This window comes from Pristiophorus japonicus, chromosome 19 (assembly GCF_044704955.1).
Source record: "Pristiophorus japonicus isolate sPriJap1 chromosome 19, sPriJap1.hap1, whole genome shotgun sequence".
Lineage (NCBI taxonomy): Eukaryota > Metazoa > Chordata > Chondrichthyes > Pristiophoridae > Pristiophorus > Pristiophorus japonicus.
The window spans coordinates 92855791-92876837 of NC_091995.1; the positions used below are offsets into that span (position 1 = coordinate 92855791).

General features: G+C 51.3%; 1 protein-coding gene across 5 annotated transcripts in view; it reads left to right on the plus strand.

The window, feature by feature from the left end:
• Positions 1 to 21047, plus strand: part of LOC139230046 (transcription intermediary factor 1-beta-like) — a 116713-nt gene that overhangs the window by 66166 nt on the left and 29500 nt on the right. For all 5 annotated transcript variants that reach the window (XM_070861813.1, XM_070861812.1, XM_070861815.1 and 2 more), the window contains exons 4-10: positions 3214 to 3346; positions 4008 to 4124; positions 5990 to 6104; positions 7415 to 7561; positions 10761 to 10878; positions 12145 to 13262; positions 16013 to 16363. In XM_070861813.1, coding sequence (XP_070717914.1) covers positions 3214 to 3346; positions 4008 to 4124; positions 5990 to 6104; positions 7415 to 7561; positions 10761 to 10878; positions 12145 to 13262; positions 16013 to 16363 — 2099 coding nt within the window. The remainder of the gene's footprint in view (positions 1 to 3213; positions 3347 to 4007; positions 4125 to 5989; positions 6105 to 7414; positions 7562 to 10760; positions 10879 to 12144; positions 13263 to 16012; positions 16364 to 21047) is intronic.

Below are 21047 nucleotides of genomic sequence, written 5' to 3' on the forward strand. Positions count from 1 at the left end.
TAAAAGTTTAAAATCTTGAATTTATTTTTTTTAAACAACCAACCTGTTTAAAACCTCCGATTTTAGGGTTAAAATTCCAGTTGATCTCCCTGCTTTTATCTTGCACTTGAAGTCTGCACTGCAGCAACTCGCCAAGGCTTTTTTTGACGGCATCTCCCAAAGCCTTGACCGCTACCACCTAGATCATCATCATAGGCAGTCCCTCAGAATCGAGCAAGACTTGCTTCCACTCCCAAAGTGAGTTCTCTGGTGGCTGAACAGTCTGATACGAGAGCCACAGACTGTGTCACAGGTGGGACAGACATTCGTCGAGGAAAGGGGTGTATGGGACTGGTTTGCCGTGCGATCCTTCCGCTGTCTGCGTTTGCCCTCTTCACACTCTTTGCGTTGAGATTCGAAGCACTTTCTCCACCTCGGGCGGTCTTCGGCCAGAGTCTCCCACGTGTCAGTGGTGATGTCGCACTTTACCAGGGAGGCTTTGAGGTTGTCCTTGTAACGTTTCCGCTGTCCACTCGTTTACCAGCTCCGCATAAGGCATTTGCTTAAGGAGTCTCGTATCTGGCATGCGAACTATGTGGTCTGCCCGGCGAAGCTGATCGAGTGTGGTCAGTGCTTCAATACTGGGGATGTTAGCCTGGTCGTGGACACAGATGTTGGTGCGCCTGTCCTCCCAGGGGATTTGCAGGATCTTGCGGCGACATCGTTGGTGATATATCTCCAGCGACTTGATGTGTCTTCTATACATCGTCCATGCCTCAGATCCATACAGACAAAGGCAGCAGGTGTATGGGAACACCACCACCTCCACGTCACACACCGTCCTGACTTGGACATATACATCGGCCATTTCTTCATGTAGAGGCTCAGTCGTTGAGTATATTCAAGGCTGAGACCGATAGATTTTTGTATATTAAGGGAATTAAGGAATGTGGGGATAGTACAGGAAAGTGGAATGAAGGTAGAAGATCAGTCATGATCTTATTGAATGGCGGAGTAGGCTCGAACCGAGTGGCCTACTCCTGCTCCTAGATCTTATGTTCATGGCTGCTGCGTCAAAATCCTGAAACTCCCTGCCTATGACAACACTGTCGCCGCACAGACTGCAGCGGTTCAAGAGAAAGGTTCACCACCAACATTCCATCTAAGCTGCAAGTCCCGCAGCTCCGCCGGTGAAGCACGGGACCAGGTTTTCCTCAATGTTAAGTTTTGCGTGTGTGCGAAACTGTGGGCCGCACAGCCCCTTAAAGGTGCTCACTACCACCTTCTCAAGGATGGGCAATAAATGCTTGCCTTGCCAGCGACACCCACACCCCGAAAATGAATTAAATCAACTGTTACAGGTTGAATTTTAGCTGTGCTGCAGCAGCTAAACTCTGCCATCTGGTGGAAGGGCTTCTCAGTGCTGTCAAAGGATCGACACTGAAGTGGAACCGTGCATGTGTGTGACGTTTTCCAACTGGCTGCCTCCAACTGTGAAAAGCATTCAACAGTAGCATTCTCTCTTGTGTTATTCCAAACTTAGGTTGTCCTTGAAGAGAGCGTTTTGAGCTGAAATGCTGTTGTGCATCAGGCTGTTACCTGGTAGGGGGAGCGATGGGAGCAGTCTAAAGTGTGGAAATCGGCATCGTAAAAGAACGGAACTGCACAGTCTCAAAGTGTACTCTTATCCATTGCGCTTTGGTAACCATGCTTCAAATATGCCTGCGGGCAGCACAAAGATAAAGATGGAGCAATAATGTGGAAGTTCTTAATTCAGGTTCACTGTCGATCTATTTACCCACGAGGTTCACACTGTCTGCAACTTGGCTGTGAGGCATCAACCAATGGGAGGAGTTGATCTGCCCCCGTGTGTGATCCTGCACTTTACAATTTGTACATTTCATGCAATGTTAGGTTCAGGTCCCACTCCAGAGCCCCATCTGCCCCCTCGGGTGTTTTCTCAGTCCGAAATGGCCGACCTGTATTTGTGTGTCTGTGTCCAAAGAGCTGCGATGTACCAGCCCTGTGAAGCTCCTGTTTAACTTCTTTGAGATGTAGTGTTAAGCTTGGTGAGCAGGAAAAGACCCCCCTCTCTTCCCCCCCCCCCCCCCCCCCCCAACTCCACCAAGTTTCTTTCCTTCTCCCCTTTTGAAACCGTCAAATCCTGTTGGGATAGGCTTCCGCAGGAGCCCTTCTGTATCTTGCCTAAATTCCTTGTGCATGAGTATTAAATATTAAAACTTGAGGCATCGCCGTGCGGTTCCATCCTTCTGCCGCCCGATAGTCACACTGGGGAACAGGAAGTACCTATGTAACCTACAGGGGCACAGCCAACTCTGATCAAACTGAGCACATCCGAGTGTAGTGTGGCCCCTCGGTGTGTCGCACAGCAACATGGTACTATCTTGCTGAATCCAGGCATGTTCATCTCATGTACAATGTAAGTTGGCCTGGTGACATCACTGCAGAGCGGAAGCGCATCTTTTTTTTAAAATCCAGTCGGGCGTTTCTAGCAGTTGAGCTGCAACCTTGTGTTTTCAGTATCGCAAGTAAAGGCATTCTGGTTTGGTGACTGGTGTAAGTGTAACTAACCAGCCAATCGGTTGAAAAACTAGTTTTTTGCATTAAACACCGCAGGTCTAACCCTGGTGGTACAATTGAAGCATTTGTGAGTTTAAAAGGTTCAAGTTGGTCAGAAAAAGAAAGAACTTGCAATTGTTTGTGATCTTATCGAAACGTATAAGATTATGATGGGGCTTGACGAGGTGGATGCAGAGAGGATATTTCCACTGATGGGAGAGACTAGAACTGGAGAGCATGATAGAGGGCATAGAATAAGGGCCGCCCATTTAAAACTGAGATGAGGAGGAATTTCTTCTCCTGAGGGTTGTAAATCTGTGGAATTCGCTGCCTCAGAGAACTGTGGAGGCTGGGACATTGAATAAATTTAAGGCAGAAATAGACTTTCTTAATCGATAAGGGAGTAAGGAGTTATGAGGAGCGGGCAGGGAAGTGGAGCTGAGTCCATGATCAGATCAGCCATGATATTAAATGGCGGAGCAGGCTCGAGGGGCCGTATGGCCGACTCCTGCTCCTATTTCTTATGTTCTAATTATTCATACAGCTCGGCGATTACCGGTGTTCACTTCTGTACGGGAGGCCACCTTTAGTAATGTGGGATGGGGAATTTTGTTGTCGTCGTGCTCTGATTGTCTCTTGCTCTCGCCCACCTAGTTGACGGGAGGTCAAACTGCGAGCGGCCGATCTTCTGCTCCATCCACCGACAGGAGACACTGAAGCTGTTCTGTGAGACCTGCGACACGCTGACCTGCCGGGACTGCCAGCTGCTCACGCACAAAGATCACAGGTATGGGCGGCTTGCTCCTGTTCACAACCACACTTCCCCCTCCTGCTCCCGGCGTTTGCCTCCTGCTTCTGTGTGAATATTGTTCTTCGTACTTGTGTGATTTGTGCATAGTTTGAAAATGGGCTATGCCCAGGTGTCTGTCCATCTCCCCCGCCCCAGTTGAAATATCTCATTTCTTCAGCTTAATAAGCACTGATTAATCTCTCCATAAGCAGCAGGAGTAGGCCCTACGGCCCCTCGAGCCTGCTCCGCCATTCAATAAGATCATGGCTGATCATCGACCTCCACTCCACTTTCCCGCTCAATCTCCTGGACCCCAAAAATCTATCGATCTCAGCCTTGAATATATTCAGAGACTCGGCATCCACAGCCCTCTGGGGCAGAGAATCCCAAAGATTCACCACCCTCTGAGTGAAAAAAGTCTTCCTCATCTCTGTCTTAAATGGCCGACCCCTTATCCTGAGACTGTGACCCCCTAGATCTGGAGGGTGGGTAATGACGGGGCTGGGCTGAAAAGCCTGTTTCTGTGTATTTGTAGGAATTTAACCTTCAGTAAGCCGTTATAATGTATTTGAACGGGGGGCAGCTTTTGGTTGTATTGATTGAGCAGTGCACAAAACTGCATTCACAAGTGACGGGTTGAAACCTTGTCGTGTTGCAGATACCAGTTTCTCGAGGAAGCCATTAAGAACCAGAAGATGACGCTGGAAAACCTGGTGAAGCGGCTGACGGAGAAGAAATCCCAGCTGCAGGTGACCACCAAGCAAGTGCGCACCAGGTACGTTCCCCGTGGGAGGAGCGCGTTTACAGAGCAATGCCGTTGCCCCACGGTGCTTGACCTGGAGACGCGCACGCCTGTTTTAATTGGGAAATCCCGGCATCAAACGCCGCCACGGAGAAAAGGAGCGGCGCTCCGTGTGACCCGCGGACCACAGAGGTTGGTTACAGCTGCCATTCCGAACGTTCTGTCACACAATGACGGGGCAGGGTATAGACCCTCTGGTCCATGCAACGACTTGCAACTCCGCTCAAAGGGTTTACACTTGGTGGGGGAACGCGGTCATTTTAATGGGCCGCGCACCCAAAAAAAAATGTGCCGGGAACATTGCCTCATGTCCATCGAGTCTGTCCCACACAATTTGCGATACCTTGTGTATCACAGTATATGCTCTCGACCCCACCTGAAACCATGTGATCTCCTGGGAGAGGCGAGAAACCAGATTTTAAAACAAACCCAGGCTGATTGCCGAGTGAGTAAAAGCATCACCCCATGTAATACGAAGCTACACGGGTGTCAGTCAACCCCAAGGTCTCCCTGACTTAGCTGGCGTGAGCAGGGTACTGCAATTGGTTCAACTCCCATGAGACCGAGAGAGGAAAAATAAAGAAGGGTTTCCCAGTCCCGATCTGCTTTCCAGTGAGCCCTTGCTGATGTAGATGTCGGATGAGACCATGATATGATGCCCCCTGTAGTTCAGTAGCCTGCCAACACTCGCTCTCCAGGCTCAAACCTGAAGAAAATTCCCACTGTGGCAGAGGGTGTCGAGACTGAACATTTTGTCCCATTTCTGGTTCACCATTAAAATCGGACATGAGTTTAGCTGAACAAGCAACCTAATTTTTGGAGGTCAGGGCTAGAAGAGAACTTTAGCTTGTGTGTGAATGCTAATAGCTTTTTAAAAAAAAAAATCAGCGGATATTTGTTCTGGGGTATAATCTGTTTATTCAGAACATTGTCCTGCATTTGCGAAGTGTTCATGGCAGGAAGAGAACATTTCCTTGTGACGTCGACAAGCTCACCTCTCTAATATGGCACCAGAAACAACCTGTTGCAGCAGGGTGTTAATGAGTCAGCTGACCTTCCATCTTAGAATCATTATGGGGAGGGAAGAGATTATAGAATCACAGAAGTTTACAGCGCGGAAGGAGGCCATTTCGGCCCACCGTGTCCGTGCCGGCCGACAAAGAGCCACCCAGCCTAATCCCACTTTTCAGCTCTTGGTCCGTAGCCCTGTAGGTTACGGCATGTCAAGTGCACATCCAAGTACCTTCTAAATGTGGTGAGGGTTTCTGCCTCTACCACCCTTTCAGGCAGTGAGTTCCAGACCCCCACCACCCTCTAGGTGAAGAAATTTCCCCTCAAATCCCCTCTAAACCTCCTACCAGTTACTTTAAATCTATGCCCCCTGGTTGTTGACCCCTGTGCTAAGCGAAATAGGTCCTTCCTATCCACTTTATCCAGGCCCCTCATCATTTTATACACCTCAATAAGGTCCCTCCTCAGCCTCCTCTGTTCCAAAGAAAACAACCCCAGCCTATCCAATCTTTCCTCATAGCTAAAATTCTCCAGTCCTGGCAACATCCTCGTAAATCTCCACTGCACCCTCTCGAGTGCAATCACATCTTTCCTGTAATGTGGTGTACGCAGTACTCTAGCTGTGGCCTAACTAGTGTTTTATACAGGTCAAGCACAACCTTCCTGCTCTTGTATTCTATCCCTCGGCTAATAAAGGCTAGTATTCCAAATGCCGCCTTGACCACCTGCAGGTTTGCAGGTTTATTAATTCTATGGACCCCAAAATTACCTAGGTGGATTGTTCTGATTGTGTTTGAATGAAAAGTGCTTGTGATTTGACCCGTCAGGTTACGAGATGTCCAGGACATGCAGAAGAAGGTCCAGGTTGAGATCAAGATGGCCATCCTGCAGATAATGAGAGAGCTCAATAAACGGGGCAAGACACTCATCCAGAGAGTGGAGGTAACCGCGGTGCTTGCAGCTGGTGGTGTTCCCGATAAACGTGGCTATTGCTGCCATTTCAAAATGTTGCCTCCCCGCCGGTTCAGTCGGGAAGGTACAGCCCGCCATAGCACTGAGCCACGTGGTGCAGAAAGTAGCGGATTGGACCCCGGACTCTGCTGAGTTAGCTTAATCGATATTGGTCGGAGTGCTGCATTTGATTTTGGCACCCCTTGTGAGTGGGAAAACCCCCGAAGCGTGCCCGTTCCAATTTGTTTGCCACAGTGGCTCTGGCTGGAAAGTGCTCAAGTGGTTGTTCATTGAGGACAGAGTAGGGCTAGCCTGTGATGCCCCCCCCACCCCGCCCCACAATAGATTAGTCTGTCGACACTTGCTGCCTTGCCCAATACGTAAGCATGGGCTCGGAGGGCTGACGCACCATTGAACCGTATGACAGTGGGAGTTGGATCCTTCCAGAGAGGAGGGCAAAAAGCCTCCATGTTAAGCTGTCCAAAAAAAAAATTGCATTCATTCAGGGGGTGTGGGCCCGAGTGGCAAGCCGGCATTTATTGTCCATCCCTAATTGCCCCTTGAGAAGGTGGTGGTGAGCCGCCTTCTTGAACCGCTGCATCTCGTAGTGGTGAAGCTGCTCCCACAGTGCTGTTAGGGATGGGAGTTCCAGGATTGTGACCCAGCGATGATGAAGGAACAGCGATATATTTCCGAGTCAGGATGGTGTGCGAGACTCGGAGGGGAACATGGAGGTGGTGGTGTTCCCATGCGCCTGCTGCTCTTGTCCTTCTAGGTGGTAGAGGTCGCGGGTTTGGGAGGTGCTGCCGAAGAAGCCTTGGCGAGTTGCTGCAGTGCATCTTGTAGACGGTACACACTGCAGCCAGGGGGCGCCAGTGGTGGAGGGAGTGAATGTTGAAGGTGGAAGGGGTGCCAATCAAACAATTAAGTTCACTCTGCTCTAAATTCTAGTTAAAAGTTTAACTTTCGTATTATTCCCCTTCCCATCTTAAAGCACCCAGTCTGTGAGTTTTCTGACAACTTCACTCGCACACTGGGCCGAATACTATAACGTTCTGTAGGTCTGCACCCTCCCCACGTTAAAGGAGGCAAGTTTATCCCGTTAATTCTCTCCTTGGTGCGTTCACAATGCTTGCAATTATCTAAGGTGCTTCTCCAATGGGCGGGAGAGGAGTTTGTTACTGGATAGCGTTGTTGGGTCAGGTCTCATGCCTGCCCTCTTAATGAGCGGGATGGCGGGGGGGACGGGGACGTGATGGACACTCTTGCAGGCTTATAACTTCTGCTTTGTTCTCCATTAGAGGTTGGCAGAGGAGCGACAGCTGAAGCTGGAGCAGCAGCACCTGTCCATGTCCAAGCTGTACCGGCAAATGGACCACGTCTTAAAATTTGCATCCTGGGCCATCAGCACCGATAACTGCACAGCCCTGCTGCTGTGCAAGAAATTGGTATGTAGAAAAAAAATTAAAGAGCCTAACCACTGTCTTCTCTCCACAGACTGCTACTTCAGTGGCTAGCACGGCGCTGGAGTGGAAAGTATGTTTGTCGGCACTGTGTGGACACAGCTACCCCAGAATCCGACAGTGTCAACATGTATGTGATGTTGCCAAGGATACAAATGCTGCACTATTTGGATTACACCACTTGAGGGACTCTGTTGCTAAAGAGACACTGATTAGAGTCATTGTCGGGGCAGTGTGTTGTTTTAAAAGATGAGTCAGCTTAACTGCTGTCACTGAACATAAGCTTGTGCTGTTCTTTAAAGTGCTGGCTGTGACTCAGTAGCGCTCTCGCCTGAGTCAGAAGGTTGTGGGTTCAAGGCCCACTCCAGGTCTAGACTGACAGTCAGGTGGATGTTAAAGATCCCAGGGCACTATTTCGAAGAAGAGCAGGGGAGTTATCCCCGGTGTCCTGGGGCCAATATTTATCCCTCAATCAACATAACAAAAAGCAGATTATCTGGTCATTATCACATTGCTGTTTGTGGGAGCTTGCTGTGCGCAAATTGTCTGCCACGTTTCCCACATTACAGCAGTGACTGCACTTTTAAAAAAAAAAAGTAATTCATAGGCTGTAAAGTGCTTTGGGATGTCCTGAGCTGGTGAACGACGCTAAATAAATGCAAGTTTTCTTTCTCTTTTTCTTTTATTCTGTATGTGCCCTACTTGCTTAATTTCTGTCAGTAAACAAACCTGATTAGTTAATGCAGAATCTGGGCTCGGGCGAGGATTATCAGGGCTCACGAGGTCAGCTTATGGGAAGTATAGCAATAAAGAAATCCATTTATATAGCGCCTTTCACGACCATCAGACTTCTCAAAGCGTTTTACACCCAATGAAGTACTTTTGAAGTGCAGTCACTGTTGTAATGTGGGAAACTCAGCAGCCAATTTGCGCACAGCAAGCTCCCACACACAGCAATGCGATAATGACCGGATCATCTGTTTCCGTGATGTTGATTGAGGGGTAAAAATTGGCCCCAGAACACCGGGAATAACTCCCCCTGCTCTTCCTCGAAATAGTGCCATGGGATTTTTTACATCCACCTGAGAGAGCAGACGGGGCCTCGATTTAACGTATCATTCGAAAGACGACACCTCCCTCAGTGCTGCCCCTCCTACAGTGCGCCGCTCCCTCAGGACCGCCCCTCCGACAGTGCGCCGCTCCCTCAAGACCGCCCCTCCGACAGTGCGGCACTCCCTCAGGAACGCCCCTCCAACAGTGCGGCGCTCCCTCAGTATCGCCCCTCCGACAGTGCGGCGCTCCCTCAGGACCGCCCCTCCGACAGTGCGGCGCTCCCTCAGGACCGCCCCTCCGACACTGCGCCGCTCCCTCAGTACCGCCCCTCTGACAGTGCGCGCTCCCTCAGTACCGCCCCTCCGACAGTGCGGCGCTCGCTCAGGACCGTCCCTCCGACAGTGCGGTGCTCCCTCAGGACCGTCCCTCCGACAGTGCGCCGCTCCCTCAGTACCGCCTCTCTGACAGTGCGGCGCTCGCTCAGGACCGTCCCTCCGACAGTGCGGTGCTCCCTCAGGACCGTCCCTCCGACAGTGCGGCGCTCCCTCAGTATCGCCCCTCCGACAGTGCGGCGCTCCCTCAGGACCGTCCCTCCGACAGTGCGGCACTCCCTCAGTACCGCCCCTCCAACAGTGCGGCGCTCCCTCAGGACCGCCCCTCCGACAGTGTGGCGCTCCCTCAGGACCGTCCCTCCGACAGTGCGCCGCTCCCTCAGTACCGCCCCTCTGACAGTGCGCGCTCCCTCAGTACCGCTCCTCCGACAGTGCGGCGCTCCCTCAGTACTGCACTGGAGTGTCAGCCTAGATTTTTGTGCTCAAGTCCCTGGAGCAAGTTTGTGGTTAAGTCTTGTTAAAGTACCCTAAAATTACATCATGCTGCCACCAGCAAGTTGAAAGGCAACTGTCCCATCACAGCTGTGCTGTGCTTTCGCCCATGAGACGGCTGGGGGGAGTCGATGTGATTTTTTGCTCTTATTATTGCCTGCACATTGCATCCCTGAGTCCGTTCGAGCAGATTAAGATTAAAGCAACATCCCAACCCAGAGCACGGGATGGGTCCACCATCTGTATCCCTTCCTGTACAGCAGGGGTTCACAAACAGGTACGCGTACCCCTGGGTTTGCGATGCCTCTCTGGGAGGTACACGGCAGATACTTGTCTAATGGTGGATTTTATTAATTAATCAATTCCTTTATTTTCTGCAAGTGGGTTGGCGTACAAGAGTAAGGAAGTCTTACTACAATTATGCAAGGATTTGGTATGACCACAACTGGAGCTCTGCAGTTTTGGTCTCCTTATCTGAGCAAGGGTATACTTGCCTTAGAGGCGGTGCAACAAAGGTTCACTCGATTGATCCCTGGGATGAGGGGGTTGTCCTGTGAGGAAAGGTTGAGTAGATTGGGCCTATACTCGAGTTTAGAAGAATGAGAGGTGATCACGTTAAAATATATAAGATTCTGAAGGGGATTGATAGGGTAGATGCTGAGAGGTTGTTTCCCCCTGGCTGGAGTGTCTAGAACAAGGGGGCATTGACTCAGGATAAGGGGTCGGTCATTTAAGGCTGAGATAAGGAAAAGTTTCTTCACTCAGAGGGTTGTGAATCTTTGGAATTCTTTGCCCCAGAGGGCTGTGGATGCTGAGTCTGAGTATATTCAAGGCTGAGATCGATAGATTTTTGGACTCTCGGGGAAATCACGGAATATGGGGATCGGGCGGGAAAGTGAAGTTGAGGTCGATGATCAGCCATGATCTTATTGAATGGCGGAGCAGGCTCGAGGGGCCGAATGGCCGACTCCTGCTCCTAATTCTTACGTTCTTATTTATTGCATTTTTATGTTGGGCTACTCGGACGAATCTTTAAAACTCTGGGAATTTGTTACATCAAGTAGTTAATTTACTTCAAGATGTACCAGTGTACAATGCTTGGGATTAAAGGGGTTCACACATTAAACCTGTGAGCTGGCGGCTGTACACGGGCAGCTGGTAGATCTGGAAGGGGGAAGGCAACAAGTACAGTTTGGGAACCTCTGCTGTACAGCAATAGTCAGGCGCTGTAGATGCAAGGATTAACCTTTGAACCCTTACTTGGGACATTTGGTTGATCAGGTGGAATCTTTGCTTCGCTTTCACAGATCTTCTTTCAGCTGCAACGAGGGTTACAATCCAAGGTTAACACGGAGGAATTGAAGAACGACATAATTACGTTTCTCTGGGACTCTGCTTTCTGGACTAAGAACGCGGCTAACTTTGGTAAGTAGCTGTTCGAAATGGACGACTTGCTCAGATTCCTCAAACTGCAATGATTTGTTATCTCTAGACCTGACTCTTCCAATGCATAAGAACATAAGAAATAGGAGCAGGGGTAGGCCATTTGGCCCCTCGAGCCTGCTCCGCCATTCAGTGAGATCATGGCTGATCTTCTACCTCACCTCCACTTCCCCGCACTAGCCCCATATCCCTCGATTCCCTTAATATCCAAAAATCTATCGACCTCTGATGTACTGAAACACTGAGCCTCCACAGCCCTCTGTGGTAGAGAATTCCAAAGATTCACCACCCTCTGAGTGAAAATGTTTCTCCTCATCTCAGTCCTAAATGGCCAACCCCTTATCCTGAGACTGTGACCCCTGATTCTAGACTTCCCCAGCCTGGGGGAAACATCCTCCCTGCATCTACCCTGTCCAGCCCTGTAAGAATTTTGCATGTTTCAATGAGGTCACCTCTCATTCTTCTAAACTCTAGAGAATATAGGCCTAGTCTACTCAATCTCTCCTCATAGGACAATCCCCCATCCCAGGAATCAGTCTGGTGAACCTTTGCTGCACTCCCTGTATGACAAGTATATCCCTCCTTGGGTAAGGAGACCAAACCTGTACACAATACTCCAGGTGCGGTCTCACCAGGGCCCTATATAATTGCAGTAAGACGTCTTTATTCTTATACTCAAATCCTCTTGTAATAAAGGCCAACATACCATTTGCTTTCTTAACTGCTTGCTGTACCTGCATGTTAACTTTCAGTGATTGGTGTACAAGGACACCCAGGTCCCTCTGAACACCAACATTTCCCAATCTCTCACCAACTGAAAAAATATTCTGCCTCCCCCCGCCCCTCCCTATCTCTCTAACCACCTCCAGTCCTATAATTCTCCTGGGATCTCTGCACTTCTCCAATTCTGGCCCCTTGTACATTCCCGATTTAAATCGCACCACCATTGGTGGCCGTGCCTTCAGCTGACTGGGCCCCATGCTCTCCTTAAACTTCTCTGCCTCTCTCCTCCTTTAAGACGCTTCTTAAAACCTACCTCTTTGACCTAGTTTTTGCTCACCTGTCCTAATATTGTGTGGCTCGGTGTTTGATAATGCTCCTGTGCAATGCTTTGGGACATTTTTCTATTTAAAGGTGCTATATAAATGCAGGTTGTTGTTGTTTGTGCATTTATGCAATTGTAATAATTGTAAAATCAGCCGATGAAAAATATAAACACATTTTCACAAGTGGTTCATTTCCCAACAGGCAATGTTGTGATTGAAGTTCCTCCAACGCTGTCAACACAAGTTCCAGTTCAGCATTCCTCAATGTCTGGCCAGTGTCCCCAGCCCGTCTCCCAGCACCCGCCCCTCCCGCAGCACCCTCCCGTCTCCCAGAATCCTCCCCTCGCCCAGCACCCGCCCACTCCGCAGCACCCGCCCCTCTCCCAGCACTCTCCCATCTCCCAGCAGCAACACGCCTCCCAGCAGCCTCCTGGCTCCCAGCACCAACACATCTCCCAGCATCCTCCCCTCTCCCAGCAGCAACACATCTCCCAGCAGCAGCACCCTTCTGGCTCCCAGCAGCCTCCAGCCTCTCAGCACCAGCACATCTCCCAGCACCCTCCTGGCTCCCAGCAGCCTCCAGTCTCTCAGCACCAACACATCTCCCAGCACCCTCCTGGCTCCCAGCAGCCTCCAGTCTCTCAGCACCAACACATCTCCCAGCACCCTCCTGGCTCCCAGCAGCCTCCAGGCTCTCAGCACCACATCTCCCAGCACCCTCCTGGCTCCCAGCAGCCTCCAGGCTCTCAGCACCAACACATCTCCCAGCACCCTCCCCTCTCCCAGCAGCAACACATCTCCCAGCAGCAACACATCTCCCAGCAGCAACACATCTCCCAGCAGCAACACATCTCCCAGCATCCTCCTGGCTCCCAGCAGCCGCCCGGCTCCCAGCAGCCTCCCGCCTCACAGCACCAACACGCCTCCCAGCACCCGCCCCACAATCGAATGATCGCCGCCCAAGGAAACTCCTGGCGCAGCCACGTACCTATGCAGCCCACCCATCGACCCCCACCGCCCAGCTACCAACAGCAGCAGCTCCCACCCCCCCGCCAGCCCCCTCCACCACAGAGCACACAGCAGGTCCTCATGCGCCAGCCTCACCCAGCGCCGCCCTGGCCCCCGGTCAGTGGTCAGGCACGGATGCAGCAAGCTGTTCAGCTGGTGAGGCCAACGGCGGCGATGCCAAGCGCCAATGGGAGGTATCTGCAGCAGATGAAAGTGCAAGTGGTGCAACAAGGGAACATTGTGCAGATGCAACAACAGCAGCAGCAGCTCGTTGGTCAGGTGCTATTACTGCCACAGATGAACGGAGTACAAGTAAGTTAGCTATTTATTTGTGTTTTTCTCCCCCCGCCCCCCCCCGGCCCTGTGTATCCTCACAATATGCATATGAGGAGAGATTGAGTAGATTGGGCCGATACTCTGAGTTTTACAAGAATGAGGGGTGATCTCATTGAACCATACAAGATTCTGAGGGGGATTGACGGGGTAGATGCTGAGGTTGTTTCCCCTGGCTGGGGAGTCGAGAACTAATGAACATAATCTGAGGATAAGGGGTCGGCCATTTAAAACTGAGATCCTCTGGGGCAGAGTGATCATAATATCATAAACCTTACGTTTGAGAGTGACTTACCTAAGTGCAAAACTAGAGTCTTAAACTTAAATAAAGCCAATTACATAGGTATGAAGGACGAGTTGACTAAGGTAGCTTGGAAAAATAGATTAAAGGGTATGGCCATAGAAAATAGATGCAGGACTAGGCCATTCGGCCCTTCGAGCCTACACCTATAGATAAGCAGCAGCTAGCATTTGAAGAAATATTTCATAATTCTCAAAAAAAAATATCATTGAGAAACAAACACGCTACAGGAAAAGTGATCCACCCATGGCTAACTAAAGAAGTTAAGGATAGCATTAGTTTGAAAGCAGAAGCTTATAATGTTGCGAAGAATAGTTGTAAGCCTGAGGATTGGGAGAGTTTCAGAAACCAGCAAAGGATGACCAAAAAATTAATAAAAAGGGGAAAATAGATAGAGAAAACTAGCAAAAAATATAAAAACAGACTAAGAGCTTCTACAAATATGTAAAAAGGAAGAGAGTAGCAAAAGTAAACATTGGTCCCTTAGAGACTGAGACAGGAGAAATTATTCTGGGGAATGAGGAAATGGCCGAAACATTGAAGAAATATTTTGTATCTGTCTTCACAGTAGAAGATGCAAAAAGCATACCTAAAATGGTGGGGAACCAAGGGTCTAATGTGGGTGAGAAACTTAATGAAATTAATATTAGTAGAGAAAAAGTACTAGAGGAACTAATGGGACTAAAAGCCGACAAATCTCCTGGACCTGATGGCCTATATCCGAGGGTTCTAAAAGAGGTGGCTGCAGAGATAGCGGGTTCATTGGTTTTGATCTTTCAAATTCCCTCGATTCTAGAACGGTCCCAGCGGATTGGAAGGTAGCAAATGTAACCCCGCTATTCAAGAAAGGGGGGAGAGAGAAAACTGGGAACTACAGGCCAGTCGTCGGGAAAATGCTGGAATCCATTGTTAAGGAAGTGGTATCAGGGCACTTAGATAATCAGAACATGATTAGGCAGAGTCAACATGGTTTTATGAAAGGGAAATCGTGTTTGTCAAATTTAGTAAGAGCTTTTCCGGGATGGAACTGGCAGGGTAGATAAAGGGGAACCAGTGGATGCAGTATATTTGGATTTCCAAAAAGCATTCATTAAGGTGCCACATAAAAGGTTATTACACAAGATAAGGGCTCATAGGACTGGAGGTAATGTCTTAGCATGGATAGAGGATTGGTTAATGGATAGAAACCAGAGAGTAGGGATAAACAGGTCTTTTTCAGGCTGGCAGGCTGTAACTAGTGGGGTGCCACAAGGATCAGTGCTGGGTCCTATGTCTATATTAATGACACAGATGAAATGACTGAGTGTGAAGTAACCAAGTTTGCTGACAACAAAGCTAGGTGAGACAGCAAACTATGAGGAAAACACAAAGTGTCTGCAAAGGGATATAGATAGACTAAGTGAGTGGGCAGTAAGGTGGCAGATGTAGGGAAATGTGAGGTTATTTACTTTGGTAGGAAGAATAGAAAAGCAGGATATTTTTTAAATGTTGAGAAACTTTTTTAAATGCTGGTGTTGAGAGAGATTTGGGTGTCCTTGTGGAAGAAAAACAAAGCGAGCGTGCAGGTACAGCAAGCAATAAGGAAGGCAAATGGCATGTTGTCCTTTATTGCAAGGGGGTTGGAGTATAAGAGTAAGGAAGTCTTGCTACAGTTGTACAGGGCCTTGGTGCGACCACACCTGGAGTACTGTGCACAGTTTGGGTCTCCTTATCTAAGGAAGGGTGTACTTGCTTTGGAGACGGTACAGCGGAGGTTCACGAGATTGATTCCAGGGATGAGAGTCTGTCTTATGAGAGACTTTGTAGAATGGGCTTATATTATCTGGAGTTTAGAAGAATAAGAGGTGATCTCATTGCAACATACAAGATTCTGAAGGGGATTGACTGGGTAGATGCTGAGAAGATGTTTCCCCCTGACTGGGGAGTTTAGAACCAGGGGGCACAGACTCAGGATAAGGGTTATGCTATTTAGGACTGAGATGAGGATAAATTTCTTCACTGAGGGTTGTGAATCTTTGGAATTCTCTGCCCCAGGGGGCTGTGGATGCTGGGTCTGTGTATATTCAGGGCTGAGATCGATAGATTTTTGGATTCATGGGGAATCACGGAATATGGGGATCGGGCGGGAAAGTGAAGTTGAGGTCGAGGATCCGTCATGATCTTATTGAATGGCGGAGCAGGCTCAGAAGGTTGTGAATCTTTGGAATTCTCTACCTCAGAAGGCTGTGGGACGGAAGGAGCTGATTCGGCCCATCATGTCCGTGCCAGCTTCTGGCCAGAGCAACCCTCCTCCTCTAGGGCAATTAGGAATGGGCAATAAATACCGGCCTTGCCAACGGCGCCCACATCCCAAGAACGAATATTTTTTAAAAATGTGCCTTTTTTTTTGTTTTCTCTTTTATCTCTACAATTTGAATCCTTTCACTAGGTCCACCCGCCTCAGGGACATACTCAGGGAGCTGCCAAGCCTCCGAACACCGGGCAGCAGCCCATTACTCTCTACGAGCAAATGCCCGTCCAGCAACCTCCTGTCGTTAACAAACTGCCTACCCCTATGCAGCGGCAGCAGTCGCCCTTCGGGCCCAGCACACCCGGCAGCGGACCCTCCCCGCCGGTGCAGCACGTCTCGACGTCCGCCGGGCAGCCGGGCGTCCCCGCCAGCCGGCCCTCCCCTCCGGTGCAGCAAGCACTCCGCTCGAACACCACGTCCAGCCGCCAGCTGCTAGTCAACGCTGCACCCCAGCAGGCGCACCCCGGAGTCCCCGCTGTCGGTCAAAGTGTAAGTGTGCCAGTTTGCTCGTTTGATTCATTGGCGTCGGGTTTATTTCGCTTACTGGTGCCGGTCAAGATCGGAGGAATTGCACCCGGAACGATCTGCTTTTAATGTTGGGCCTCTCAGCTGCTTGTCATTGCCTCAAATCTCCCTCCATCACAACCATGGATTAACGACCGAACCCCAGCCACCAATTAGGTCACCCGTGGCGTTAGACAACTCGGAACACGCTCTCTCCAGGCACAAGGCAGAACATAAGAACATAAGAATTAGGAACAGGAGTAGGCCATCTAGCCCCTCGAGCCTGCTCCGCCATTCAACAAGATCATGGCTGATCTGGCCATGGACTCAGCTCCACTTACCCGCCCGCTCCCCGTAACCCTTAATTCCCTTATTGGTTAAAAATCTATCTATCTGTGCAGAACAAGATCTTGTTACGTGGCAGAATTTTGTACCTAACAGGCACATGTCCACCTTACTGAAATATCACTGTTATTCCCAGTTTGATGAGGCTTTCTTGTCAATGGGCATTCTTGTCCACCCACCCATTTTGGTCGTTCTTCAGCAAGCGCAGCTGTGGTTAGAAATTCTGGCGATGCAGGAAGCGTTTGGGAAGTGATGACTGTAATGCTGCCGCACCTGCTCAAGTCACGGGGGTGGCGGGGGGGGGTGCTAACATTAATCTCGGTTGACAGCAAAACTCCAGAGGCCGAACGGTCCTGTGCGATTTGAGACATAGGATTATACCTTCTCCTCCTCCTCCTCCTCCTCACGCCCACCATTCGACAGTTATCACCAGTGTACGTCCTAATTTATTTGGGGGTGGGCGGCCCATTCAAACATTGAGCTAGCCGGTCCCGGGACGGGCAAACGGCTGCACAAAGAAAGAACGTTGGTTATTACGGTGCATTCTTTCCTCTAGTGACCTTGTAGCTTGGGCAGACTCTAGGACTCGCAAATATAATCTAGACTGACACTCTACTACAAATAGCGCCTCTAACATATTGAAACGTCCCACGGCGCTTCACAGGAATATTGTGAGATTAAAAATTTGACACCGAGCCCGCAAGTAGAAACTAGCGCAGCTTTGTCAAAGAGGTAGATATTAAGGAGCACCATGAAGGAGGAAAGAGAGGTAGAGAGGCGAAGAGGTTTAGGCAGGGAGTTCCAGAGCTTGGGGCCCAGGCAACAGAAGGCAGGGCCACTAATGGTGGAGCGATTATAATCGGGGATGCTGAAGAGGGCAGAATTTGAGGAGCGCAGACATCTCTGGGGGGGCGAGGGTGTTGGGGCGGTGTCTGGAGGAGATTACAGAGATAGGGAGGGGTGAGGGCCATGGAGGGATTTGAAAACAAGGATGAGAATTTTGAAATCGAGACGTTGCTTAACCGGGAGCCAATGTAGGTCAGTGAGCACAGGGCGGGGGGGTGAGGGTGAGCGGGACTTGGTGCGAGTTAGGACATGGGCAGCCGAGTTTTGGATCACCTCTAGTTTAGGTAGGGTAGGATGTGGGAGGCCAGCCAGGAGTGCTCTCGGGCAGTACTGAGGGAGCACTGCATTGTCAGAACCTCAGAACCTGGGATGTTAAACTGAGGTCCCCATCTACCCTCTCGGGTACACGGGGCACTATTTGAAGAAGGGGATTGAGCTATCCTGGTGCCCCAGTGATCATTCCTCCCTCAACCAACGTCTGTCAAACGGATTAACTGGTCGCCCGTCTCGCTGCTTGTGGGATCTTGCTATGTGCAAACTGACTGCTTCATTTGCCCATGTCATACGTCGCTGCACCTCAAAGGTAACTCTTATCTGAAGCATAAGTTTCTGAATGAAGTAATAACATGCTACACGAGGGCTAATCGATTTCCTTATTGTGCGATGTTCTGTGTATAAAATCGATCGCAGAAGAGCAAGGCTTTCTCTGTAAACGTTCATGCAGCTCCCCTACTTTACTTCAGCGTTGTCGCTGTAAGTTAACCATTTTCACACTGGTCGGCAACTACTATTGCAAGTTGATATGGAATCTTCCACTGGAGTAAAGTTCCTCTGTAAAGCCTCTCCTGATTGTCTCGTGGATGAAGGTGCATTCCACGATTGAACCAAATCCTGCAGACCAGAAGGCCCCGGGTTTAATTCTCGCCAAGGCAAAATTGCTGCCCTTGGGGTGCAGTTTTCCCCCATGCCTTTAGCGGTGTGGTCAGTGAGTGAAAGCAGGATTAGACTTAATTGTGATAGCCTCCACAGTTCAATATCCACCTCAGCCATTGTTTAGACTTTACACATAGAGGTGGAGGTCATCAAATCAGAGAAGGGTCGATATTCCTTATGGTAGAAAACCTTGCCGGTGTTCACTGTCTAGGTTTACCATTTGGGGTGAGGTATTGGGAGGGCTGTCGGTGTCCCCGGGACTGTAGCTCAGGGACAGGCAGAGTCTCCGGGACTGTGGGACGGGAGGTATGTCTGGGACTGTAGCTCAGGGACAGGCGGTGTGACTGGGAATATAGCTCAGGGACGGGCTGTGTGTCTGGGAATGTAGCTCAGGGACGGGCGGTGTGTCTGGGACTGTAGCTCGGACAGGCGGTGTGTCTGGGACTGTAGGGCGAGCAGTGTGTCTGGGACTGTAGGACGGGAGGTGTGTTTGGGACTGTGGGACGGACGGTGTGTCTGGGTCTGTAGGACGGGTCGTGTGTCTGGGACTATAGCTCAGGGACGGGCAGTGTGTCTGGGACTGTAGGACGGGAGGTGTGTCTGGGACTGTAGGACGGGCGGTGTGTCTGGGACTGTGGAACAGGCGGTGTGTCTGGGACTGTAGTTCAGGGACGGGAGGTGTGTCTGGGACTGTAGGACGGGAGGTGTGTCTGGGACTGTAGGACGGGCGGTGTGTCTGGGACTGTAGTTCAGGGACGGGTGGTGAGTCTGGAACTGTAGCTCAGGGACGGGCGGTGTGTCTGGAACTGTAGCTCAGGGACAGGCGGTGTGTCTGGGACTGTAGAACAGGCGGTGTGTCTGGGACTGTAGTTCAGGGACGGTTGGTGAGTCTGGAACTGTAGCTCAGGGACGGGCGGTGTGTCTGGGACTGTAGTTCAGGGACGGTTGGTGAGTCTGGAACTGTAGCTCAGGGACGGGCGGTGTGTCTGGAACTGTAGCTCAGGGACGGGCGGTGTGTCTGGGACTGTGGGACAGGCGGTGTGTCTGGGACTGTAGTTCAGGGACGGGTGGTGTGTCTGGGACTGTGGGACAGGCGGTGTGTCTGGGACTGTAGTTCAGGGACGGGTGGTGTGTCTGGGACTGTGGGACAGGCGGTGTGTCTGGGACTGTAGTTCAGGGACGGGTGGTGAGTCTGGAACTGTAGCTCAGGGACGAGCGGTGTGTCTGGGACTGTGGGACAGGCGATGTGTCTGGAACTGTGGGACAGGCGGTGTGTCTGGGACTGTGGGGCAGGTGGTGTGTCTGGGACTGTAGCTCAGGGACAGGAGGTGTGTCTGGGACTGTGGAACGAGCAGTGTGCCTGGGACTAGGATGGGCGGTGTGTCTGAGACTAGTTCAGGGACGGGCGGTGTGTCTGGGACTGTAGGACGGGCGGTGTGTCTGGGACTGTAGGATGGGCGGTGTGTCTGGGACTGAAGTTCAGGGACGGGCGGTGTGTCTGGGACTGTAGGACGGGCGGTGTGTCTGGGACTGTAGGACGGGCGGTGTGTCTGGGACTGTAGGACGGGCGGTGTGTCTGGGACTGTAGGACGGGCGGTGTGTTTGGGACTGTAGGACGGGCGGTGTGTCTGGGACTGTAGGACGGGCGGTGTGTCTGGGACTGTAGGACGGGCGGTGTGTCTGGGACTGTAGGACGGGCGGTGTGTCTGGGACTGTAGGACGGGCGGTGTGTCTGGGACTGTAGGACGGGCGGTGTGTCTGGGACTGTAGGACGGGCGGTGTGTCTGGGACTGTAGGACGGGCGGTGTGTCTGGGACTGTAGGACGGGAGGTGTGTCTGGGACTGTAGGACGGGCGGTGTGTCTGGGACTGTAGGACGGGCGGTGTGTCTGGGACTGTAGCTCAGGGACGGGCGGTGTGTCTGGGACTGTAGCTCGGGGACGGGCGGTGTGTCTGGGACTGTAGCTCGGGGACGGGCGGTGTGTCTGGGACTGTAGCTCGGGGACGGGCGGTGTGTCTGGGACTGTAGCTCAGGGACGGGCGGTGTGTCTGGGACTGTAGCTCAGGGACGGGCGGTGTGTCTGGGACTGTAGGACGGGCGGTGTGTCTGGGACTGTAGGACGGGCGGTGTGTCTGGGACTGTAGCTCGGGGACGGGCGGTGTGTCTGGGACTGTAGCTCAGGGACGGGCGGTGTGTCTGGGACTGTAGGACGGGCGGTGTGTCTGGGACTGTAGCTCAGGGACGGGCGGTGTGTCTGGGACTGTAGCTCAGGGACGGGCGGTGTGTCTGGGACTGTAGCTCAGGGACGGGCGGTGTGTCTGGGACTGTAGGACGGGCGGTGTGTCTGGGACTGTAGCTCAGGGACGGGCGGTGTGTCTGGGACTGTAGTTCAGGGACGGGCGGTGTGTCTGGGACTGTAGCTAAGGGACTGACGGTGTGTCTGGGACTGTAGCTCAGGGACGGGCGGTGTGTCTGGGACTGTAGCTCAGGGACGGGCGGTGTGTCTGGGACTGTAGGACGGGCGGTGTGTCTGGGACTGTAGCTC